This window comes from Vigna unguiculata, chromosome 9, assembly GCF_004118075.2.
Source record: "Vigna unguiculata cultivar IT97K-499-35 chromosome 9, ASM411807v1, whole genome shotgun sequence".
In the NCBI taxonomy this organism is placed as follows: Eukaryota; Viridiplantae; Streptophyta; class Magnoliopsida; order Fabales; family Fabaceae; genus Vigna; species Vigna unguiculata.
In genome coordinates, this window is record NC_040287.1 from 41,640,870 (window position 1) to 41,651,028 (window position 10,159).

At 31.6% G+C, this 10,159-nt stretch overlaps 1 protein-coding gene and 1 non-coding gene across 2 annotated transcripts; one reads left to right on the forward strand and one right to left on the reverse strand.

The window, feature by feature from the left end:
* Window positions 1–986: 986 nt before the first annotated feature.
* On the reverse strand, window positions 987–1,059 carry TRNAA-AGC. Its single transcript has one exon. It is a non-coding gene; the product is annotated as a tRNA-Ala (tRNA).
* Window positions 1,060–4,661: 3,602 nt separating this feature from the next.
* On the forward strand, window positions 4,662–9,748 carry LOC114195955 (beta-galactosidase 5-like). The gene is made up of 18 exons (XM_028086409.1): window positions 4,662–5,034; window positions 5,130–5,225; window positions 5,336–5,448; window positions 5,545–5,611; window positions 5,695–5,787; window positions 5,936–6,079; window positions 6,170–6,258; window positions 6,341–6,446; window positions 6,598–6,685; window positions 6,897–7,015; window positions 7,111–7,275; window positions 7,405–7,583; window positions 7,852–7,961; window positions 8,058–8,167; window positions 8,302–8,412; window positions 8,500–8,613; window positions 8,716–8,918; window positions 9,250–9,748. The coding sequence occupies exons 1-18, from the start codon at window positions 4,852–4,854 to the stop codon at window positions 9,380–9,382; spliced, it is 2,223 nt and encodes a 740-aa protein (XP_027942210.1). The 5' UTR covers window positions 4,662–4,851; the 3' UTR covers window positions 9,383–9,748.
* The last annotated feature ends 411 nt before the right edge of the window (window positions 9,749–10,159 follow it).

A 10,159-nucleotide genomic window follows, 5' to 3' on the forward strand; every position in this document is an offset into this window, starting at 1 on the left:
TTTGGGTCAAAATTCGAACTATACTAAACTCATCTTTCATTAATTTGCATGTCCTTTATTATATATGGAACAGATTAAATTTATGTTTTTTTTTATTGGAAAACTTTATAGAGACGAAAATACGAGGGAGGAGCTGAATCGAAAAGAAAATGTGGAAGTAATAATAAATAAACGTTGTCATATTATACTATTCTGTTAATAGGTTGCTTTATATTAACTTTTTCTTGTATAATGGAAATTAAGTTTTATGGTACATATAAAAAAATGGACAAGTTTATGTTGGCATAAAGAAAAAGGATTTTTCCAGTTGAATGATCATATATCAGTATAATATATTATTGATTAATGTAGCCATGCAGGCTCGGAATATCTATATTATTATTGATTTAATAAATGCTACTACATTTATAATGTTGGTAAATTTTTTTTCTCATCATATGGTATTTCTAAGTTTAAGATTAATTTATGAGTGTTTATATTCCTTACTTTGAAACTTCAATCCAATGTGACAATGAGGTTTGGGCCCAATCAATCCTAAAAACAAAATTGGACTGTAGAAACTCACGATCCAATAAAATAACAGCCTTGACCTTAATGCCATATGGTATTAATTAATACATATAAAATCTCTTTCGTCTTCCTTGGATTTTTTGAAAATATTCAAACTAGTCCTACCTTTACCATGTAAATTTTTGTACACATTATTACAGAAACTAATTTTCATAAAAAATGCGAAAAAGTAGAAGATTCAAGGGATAATTAGGAAGCATGAAGAGGAAAAAGTGAACAAAAAAACTGTGTGAATAGAATGGGCCCATGTCGCTATAAAAAAAATTACGTCCTATGAGGCCCATATATTATGGGACTAAACGTTAAAAAAAATATTTGAAGATGCAGGTAAATGGGCCTGTCCCGTTGGAAAGCTAAGCAGGGTATCGAGGCCCATTCTCTGTGGACGTGGACCAAAAGTTTAAAAACTTAAAATTTGGAGATGCGGGGTATCGATCCCCGTACCTCTCGCATGCTAAGCGAGCGCTCTACCATCTGAGCTACATCCCCTTTTTATTTTATAAGTGTAACATTACTTATAATTACATTATTATTTCAGAATAATAACAATAAATGAATCTTAAATTTTAAGGATTAAAGATATGATTAAATTATAATAAAATGTAAATAATTGTCTTACTATGAATGCTATTACTAATGAAATTAAAATTATATTTAATGCATCATCATTTATCTTCTCTCGTATTCAATTCATGTGTAAAATTAAATTCCACAAACATATGCAACATATCTTACTTGATTACAAACATTTATTTATTTATTCTAAATGTTTTTTAAATTTATTTTTTATAATTATGAAGTAACAATTATGGACAAAGAGTATAGTTATTATCATTAACTAAAATTATAAATAAGATATAAAAACTAACAGTATACTATTTTGGCTAACACTTGTAATTATTATAAAAAATATATAATAATTAGAGTTATACTAAAATATGTAATAAACTATAGCAATATTAACAATTATTTAAAATTAAATATCCAAAGGCACTGCTAATTCACTTTAGATAAATAGTTATCGATTATTTTAATCTTAAAGGAATTAGATTTCATTTATATAACGTGATTAAATTATATAAAAGTTAATATTTAGTATATAACCTTATTCTAATTATTTTCTTAAAGACTAATATTTAAGTTGCTAATTGTGAATTTGGGGTTTAATGTTTCAACCTTCAATAATATGATATTGTATGATAATTTTGAGTCATATTGTTGAATAAAACATGTTTTGGCAAGTTATATTTAAAGGGAACTGTTTACAAAAAAATATTTTGGGTAAACTACCGTTTTGATTTATGAAAGTTATGAGATGTGAAATGTAGTTTCAAGACAAAACTCCTGCTTATTAAATTTATTAATGATTTTAGGATTATGTTTTACATATCAGTGTTAATTTTTATTAAATGATAATTTAAGAAATAATTTTGTAATGTTAATTTTGAATTTTGTAATAATTAATAGATAACTATAATGTTAAATGAATCATAACTTTTGTAATTATTAGTGCACTTTATTTAGATGACAAAAATACCCATAAAAATTATTTATTTTGTAGCTGATAATTTATTTGATATAAAAAATAAAAAAATAATTGTATTTTAATATTATTAAAATTAAAAATATAACTAAACACAAAAAAATTAGTAGAAAAATAATATATTATTTATTTTTAATAAAGAAACAATTAACATAATATTGTATGTATTAAAAAACATATAATATTTATTTTCTATTATTTTTTTTTGTATTTATTTATATTTTAATTTTTAACAATCTTAAAATATAGTTATTGCATTATTTAATTATTTTTATATTAAATAAATTATCAATTATAAAATATGTAACACTTATGAGTATTTTTGCTTTTTAAATACAATAAAAATACACTAATAATTATTAAAGTTGGGATTTATTTAATATTAGAGTTACTTATGAATTTTTATAACTTTTACAAAATTTAATGTTGATTAACTATATCTTATTGATTTGCTTTTTTTTTTAATAAGAAACAACTACTTAATTTAACTTTTAATTAAAAAATAATTACTTTCTTTGTTTTTTAATGGTTAGAATAAGACCGGAAATAATTGTAAAATAATAATTTATTATTTCGAGTGTGCACAGGTAAAGATAAGATTTTTCACGAGCATCAATGAGTTTATTATGTTGAATAACAAAAACGAGGAGAAGGGGGTACATAAATTAAAGGGACTAAACAGAAAATATAAGTGATAAGTTTGGAAGAAATATGTGCTTATTAACATCGCGTTTTCGATTTAAACAAAAGCATTGCTTGCACGCAACTCAAAAGTATTTTCTCTTTGTTGCCTCAAAAAATATCAAAAAATATTTTAGATAAATAATATTATTTTGTCAACATTTTAAAAGGAAATAATTTTCTAGTACTACAATCAGATAAAAAAAAACTTTTACATAAAAAAAATCAGTACATTTTCCTTTATTGATTCCATTCCGCGTACATACGTCGGTAATCGATGAAGAAAATTGGGGTTTTGAAATTGTGGCCACCAGCTATTGTTTATGTATATGTAGTAAATAAACAACTGATGCTACGTTTTAGCTTTTATTGAACCTTACAGCACTTAAAAGCTATCCTTTTCTTTCATTAATTTTTGTTAACTATTTCGAAAAAAAAAATAATGAATGTACTACAAAAATTTAAAACCAATTAAGTATAAATATATTTTTAAAAATTAAATATTTATATTTATATTAAAAGTTAATAATAAATTGATTCTAACCGAAATATTTATTTTTTTAAATTTTGGATGTAATTGACTAAGTTGACGAACTCCTATCATAATGGAGATCATCCGAAATTAAACAAAAAGTAATCCACTCAAATAAAAATTTGGATTCATAAAAAGCATAAGAATAATGATTCCAAATTTCGGATTCATTTATTTATGTTTTAAAGTTTTTCATATAAATATCAATTAAAAAGTGACCAATATTATTTACAATAATAAAATAATATCAGAATATATTTATCTGAATTTAAAAGACTATTCAAATTATTATTATTATTATTATTATTATTATTATTATATTCTCCATAATTCTTAATATATTATGATTTTTAAAAGGAAAAGAATATTTTGACAATGTTGAAAAAATTATTCCTACTTTGCAACTCATTTTAATAATATAATAATAAATATTAAGATTTTAAATTAAAAATAAAACTAAGTACAATTAAAATACTATAATTTAGAGTTGTAATGATATTTTTTATTTGATGGGTGTCAACTAGTACCACCCGTTCTAGAGAGGTCAATTGAATAGGTACCCAAAACATCATAAATCAAGATGACTGTTTAAGACGTACAAGGGAAGTAGCACTCAACTCCCTGATTTTTGTAAGTATTTTATGCTTATATATTTAGTTAATTTGTTTAAGTTAAAAGTTATTTTTGGCTTAAATAATGATCATTGTTTTCGTTCGATTTTTTTTAATGTGATGCTATTTTTGTTAAATTTAGTGTATATTTTTAATTTGGTAGATTTTATTTATATTACCGTATCCCGTTTTAGTGTTCTACATTTTAAAAAAGTTACAATTACGAAATTTATTTTGAAGCTTGGAAGATTTAACGGTAGTGTGGTTTAGAAGGCAGAGGGAGACATATATGCAAACAACAAAGAGTAGTTGGCGGCAATGCCTACAAGGCGTCTCAAAAATCGCCACATAAATATGTTCTCACTTTTTCATCACTCAATCACAGAGATAAAAATAATACGTAATTCCATACATAATTATTACTATATGTTTTCATCAGAAAAATACATTATTTCTCATTATAATTTACGCAACATAATAAATCTAGAACATATTGTTTCACAGAGTTCACGTTTAAAAAAAAGTTCATTGTAATCATTTACATTTCAAAAATTAACCAATAAGAAGTCATTAAGATTTCAAAAAATGAATAAATAAAAAATGGGGAAAATCTAGGAAAAAGGAAAGTGAGTGACAGTTCAACTAAAAAAAAACTAGTATCAATGTCAAGGAAAAAAAAAACACAATTAAAAAATGCATTTAATAGAATCCCAAATCTGACACAGATAATTAATAAAGAAACAGAGCAAGGGGGTAGGGAGTGGAACTTCTTTCCAGTAGCAGCATCCATGGTTGCTGGTGGTGGAGAGTGTTTCAGATCATAGATTACACCGAAGAGGAGAACCTCAACTAACGGCTAAACCTTGTTCCTTTTATGACATTTCCCTCTACTCAGCTAGCTAAAGCCTAAGCCTATGGAAACCATTACCATTACCAATTCAGTTTCCAAGTTACTGCCTTTGTTTTTCACGCTCTTGTTTGTGGGTTCTCAGCTCATACATTGCAATGTCACCTATGATAGAAAGTCTCTTCTCATCAATGGCCAGAGGAGAATCCTCATTTCTGGCTCCATTCACTATCCCAGAAGCACCCCCGAGGTATTTATGTCTCCCATTTTCTTTACTCTTTTTATGTGTTTCAGCTTTCAACCTCTGTTGTGTTGTTTTGTTTGCTTCAAATTATGTGGTTTCAGATGTGGGAGGATCTAATTAGGAAGGCCAAACATGGAGGCCTTGATGTCATAGACACTTATGTCTTCTGGGATGTCCATGAACCATCACCTGGCAATGTACTACTCTGGATCTTCCTCTCTCCCCATTAATCAACCTTACTTTAAAAAAAGTAACATTTTTCTGGTTCTTTGTGATTTTTTTTTTTTTTTTTAATGTTGCGTTGCAGTATAATTTTGAAGGAAGGTATGATCTAGTACGGTTTATTAAGACGGTGCAGAAGGTGGGGCTTTATGCCAACCTTCGAATTGGACCTTACGTGTGCGCTGAGTGGAACTTTGGGTACATTTTTCTTCCATAATCCATGTCTCTCTATCTCTCTGTTAATGTAAGATTTGGTTGTGATTCTTAATGTCGTTCTTTAATGGTGTACTGTAGAGGAATTCCTGTATGGTTGAAGTATGTTCCCGGTGTGAGCTTTAGAACGGATAATGAGCCTTTCAAGGTTGGATTTGCATTTCATTCACATGGATTCTCTCTGTTGATTCAGGTCTTGGATAATCTGACTTTTCCGTTTTTCATTCTTAGGCAGCAATGCAAGGTTTCACGCAGAAAATTGTCCAGATGATGAAGAGTGAGAAGTTGTTCCAGTCTCAGGGTGGTCCAATAATTCTCTCTCAGGTATGCGATTCAATTCATTTTGTGGTATAAGTGAAGAAATGCTCAAAAAACTGACCTGGCGCTCACTTGCATTCATACCAATGAATCACTTTTTCAGGAGACAATCTTAAATTGTGTTCTTTTCTCTTATTGTCTCGTGTTTTTGTAGATTGAGAATGAGTACGGACCAGAGAGCAGAGCAATGGGAGCTGCTGGTCGTGCGTACTTAAACTGGGCTGCAAGCATGGCTGTTGGATTGGGCACAGGAGTGCCCTGGGTGATGTGCAAGCAAAATGATGCCCCAGATCCTGTGGCAAGTTCTCTCCTTCTCTTGCTTGTTTCATTTGCTTCCTTATTAATTTGTTTGAGGGTTGAATATGATCTATCCAATTCTCGGTTACAGATCAATTCATGTAATGGTTTTTACTGTGATGATTTCACTCCAAATAAACCATACAAGCCTACCATGTGGACTGAGTCTTGGAGTGGCTGGTAAGCTGTACAGTGTCTTACATTTGAAGTTGGTTCTGTAACTATAGATTCGGTTGGGTAATTTTTTTCCTACGATCACAAGGTTTACAGATTTTGGTGGCCCAATTCACCAGCGACCAGTTCAGGATCTATCATTTGCAGTTGCTCGTTTCATTCAAAAGGGTGGCTCGTATGTGAATTATTACATGGTTGGTCACCTTCTAGTTTTTCTTATTATTTTTATGAAAAAATACTTCCATTACTTGGATAAGGCTCAGTTCTGTTTCCTCTTGTGATGAAACATTGGCTGCGTTACTTTAAAATCTGAATCTCGCTTATGTTCTTAATGAAAAATGATAGTATCATGGAGGAACAAACTTTGGACGATCAGCTGGAGGCCCATTCATTACTACAAGCTATGACTATGACGCTCCAATTGATGAATATGGTGAGAAAACTATGCTTATAATGAGTACCTTTTTTTTTTATTATTTGTCTGTTCCGTTATTCATTGCCACTTATAGATATAGTTACTACTGAGCTGTGAATCATAGTTCTTCTGTTGAAGTGTATTTTATAAGTTGCGTAAGTTGCGGGCACAAAGATAGTTCATATTATAGTTTGTTTCATCCTAACCCAATGTGATGTGTTGTGTTTAGGTTTGATCAGGCAACCAAAATATAGTCATTTGAAGGAGCTTCATAGAGCTATTAAGCGGTGTGAACATGCTTTGGTTTCTTCGGATCCCACAGTTGCGTCGTTAGGAAATCTACAGCAGGCAAGTTGCCTCTGATGTGAAGCAATTGTCCTCTTGGCATTTTTGTGCTTGTTTATGATGAGTTAGTCCTGTCTCTGTGCTTGGAAATTTTCCAGGCTCATGTATACTCTTCAGGTACTGGAACATGTGCAGCTTTTCTAGCAAACTACAATGCAAACTCTGCTGCTACGGTGACGTTCAATAACAGGAACTATGATTTGCCTCCTTGGTCCATAAGCATCCTTCCTGATTGCAAAACTGATGCATTTAATACTGCAAAAGTAAGAATACTTCACGAGACCTTCTAAAGCTATGAATGTGATGAAAACATTTTTTCCCATCAGTATTATTTCTTGTCAGCCTTTCCCTCTGCACAAAGAAATTGACTGTATTGTTGTGTCTCCATGAAGGTGAGAGTTCAAACTTCACAGGTAAAAATGGTTCCTGTCAGTACTAAGTTGTTCTCATGGGAGAGCTATGATGAAGATCTATCTTCTCTGGCTGAGAGTTCAAGGATTACATCTCCTGGACTATTAGAACAACTCAACGTTACCAGGGACACCAGTGACTACCTATGGTACATAACCAGGTAATTTGCTTGATTTTCTAAAAGCTACCAAATGAACTGAATTTTAGTGTTGTCTGCATAATGACAAAATAAATTATGCAATGCCTATTGGAACAGGATGCTGATTTATGACGAAGAAATTGCTTTTTATTTTTCAAGGATTCCCTGAACCTAGCCACTTTTGTCATATTTCAGATTTAAATTCTTTATCAGATAGATTCTGTTATCCTTCCTTGTCAGCTAGCTTCATCCTTTAATCTTACTGTTTTTTCTGGTCGGCGTGCTGCAGCGTTGACATAAGTTCATCAGAAACCTTTCTTCGAGATGGAAAAAAACCCAGCATTAATGTGCAGTCTGCTGGAGACGCTGTTCATGTGTTCGTTAATGGGCAATTTTCAGGTTTTTTCCGATTGTAGTTGAACGTGCAGTTCCTTTGTTTGCAGATTGCAACTTTGCGTATTGAATGATTCTGAGTTAAACTGGTTTCTTTTACAGGGTCAGCTTTTGGGACAAGGGAGCAGAGAAGTTGTACATTTAATGGAGCCATAGATCTCCACGCTGGAACAAATAAAATTGCTCTTCTCAGCGTGACTGTTGGATTACCTGTTAGTACTGAATACCATGCTTGTAAATCCAACTTGAAATGGCCTATTATTTTCTAGTTAGTATATTTAGTACATTGCTTTGCTCGACCACTATGCTACTGGTCATTGATTGATTTTCTGTTTTTCACTGGAAGAATGTTGGTCGGCATTATGAAACATGGGAGACAGGGATCACTGGTCCAGTCTTGCTACATGGTCTCGACCAGGGACACAAAGATTTAACATGGAATAAGTGGTCGTACAAGGTCTGATGCACTCAAACTTGTTAGTCTAACATATGTATTCGTAAGTTTCAATTGATGGGACCAGAAAATGTTTTCTAATTACAATAGGTTGGCCTAAGAGGAGAAGATATGGATTTGGCGTCTCCCAATGGGGTATCGTCTGTTGATTGGGTTCAAGAATCACAGGGTACACAAAGTCGGTCGCAATTGAAATGGTACAAGGTGAGATAATAGTTAAGATCAGTGTTATTCATATAACAGTATATTTCTATCACATAATTTATCACAACTAGAAGCTTACTATTATTAAGTTGGGAGCTGCAGGCTTATTTTGATGCACCTGGTGGAAAGGAACCACTGGCTTTGGACCTAGAAAGCATGGGTAAGGGTCAGGTATGGATCAACAGACAGAGCATAGGGAGATATTGGTTGGCCTATGCAAAGGGTGATTGTAATTCTTGCTCCTATTCTGGAGGCTTTCGTCCTGTAAAATGCCAACTTGGTTGTGGCCAACCCACTCAACGATGGTACTGCTTTTCTTCTGTAAAGGATATCGTATAAGCTAATAACATGCTTTATTATTGAGTCTTCTTTAACATTTTGTTACTGTTTGGAGCCGTTGAGCTTGTGCAGTCTGACATGTCAGTGTCACGTGAAAAAAATAGTGCGCAACCTTTTATCATTTTGTGTGTTTACCTTTGGTCGTGTCGGTATCATTACATTTCCTTCCAGATACAGTAATGATAATGCCACAACCTTTTTTTGTGGTGTGCCAGATCCAATGCTGCTGAATATTATTTTATGCTAATGATTTGAAGAATGGAGATTTTACCAGTTGTTGTGTTTGGAATTTGGCAGGTATCACGTTCCGAGGTCCTGGCTAAAGCCAACGAAGAACTTGATCGTAGTGTTGGAAGAATTAGGCGGAAATCCTTGGAAAATATCTTTGGTGAAGAGAATGGTACATACTCCGGCAGGTCATGGGCAGTGAACCCAATTCAGAGAATTTGAAGAACCTGAATAAGAAGTTGTGTGTCCACGGTCGCTTTCGTTGGGATTGGTTGAAACAGAGGTAGGTTTGGAACAATAAGTCATCGACTTGGCAATAAATCAGCTTGAGTTGGTTAAACCGTTTAGGGCTGCAAGTGTTTTATCGTTAGTTCTATTCTATGGTTCCCAACACCCAGATTATCTGTAATTTATTCTTTTCAACTACGACCTATGTATCATCTCCTCTTCCGCTGGTTTTTCTTAATAAAAGTTAAATACCGTGTAAGAATAACACCATTGTCTTCATTTGGAATTAAAGTGGTGTCAAAAACCTTATGTGTAAAGTTAATGTCCTATAATTATATGGAACTACAATCTCTAGATAACTATAAAATATATATATAATCTAACAGTGATATAAGAGTTGATTGTTTGGAGTGACTGACTGTATAACCATAATAAAAAGGATCACCAAAATGACTGACCGCATAATTATAACAAAAAAGGAGTCACTCATACATTTGAAGGGAAATATATCCATATGAAAAGAAAAAAAAACAAAAAATAAGAGACTCACATTTGATGAGAGATTGTTGGGAATAGTCAAGTGAGTCAAAGTTCCACATTGGATAAAATAGATAAAGTTAAACACTATATAAAAATAAAGACCCATAACATCATTGTCTTAAAATTTTAGGATTAAAGTGGTGTCGAGACTAATATCCTAATCATATAGAATCATAATCTCTAGGTAACTATGACCGTGATTAAACAAACA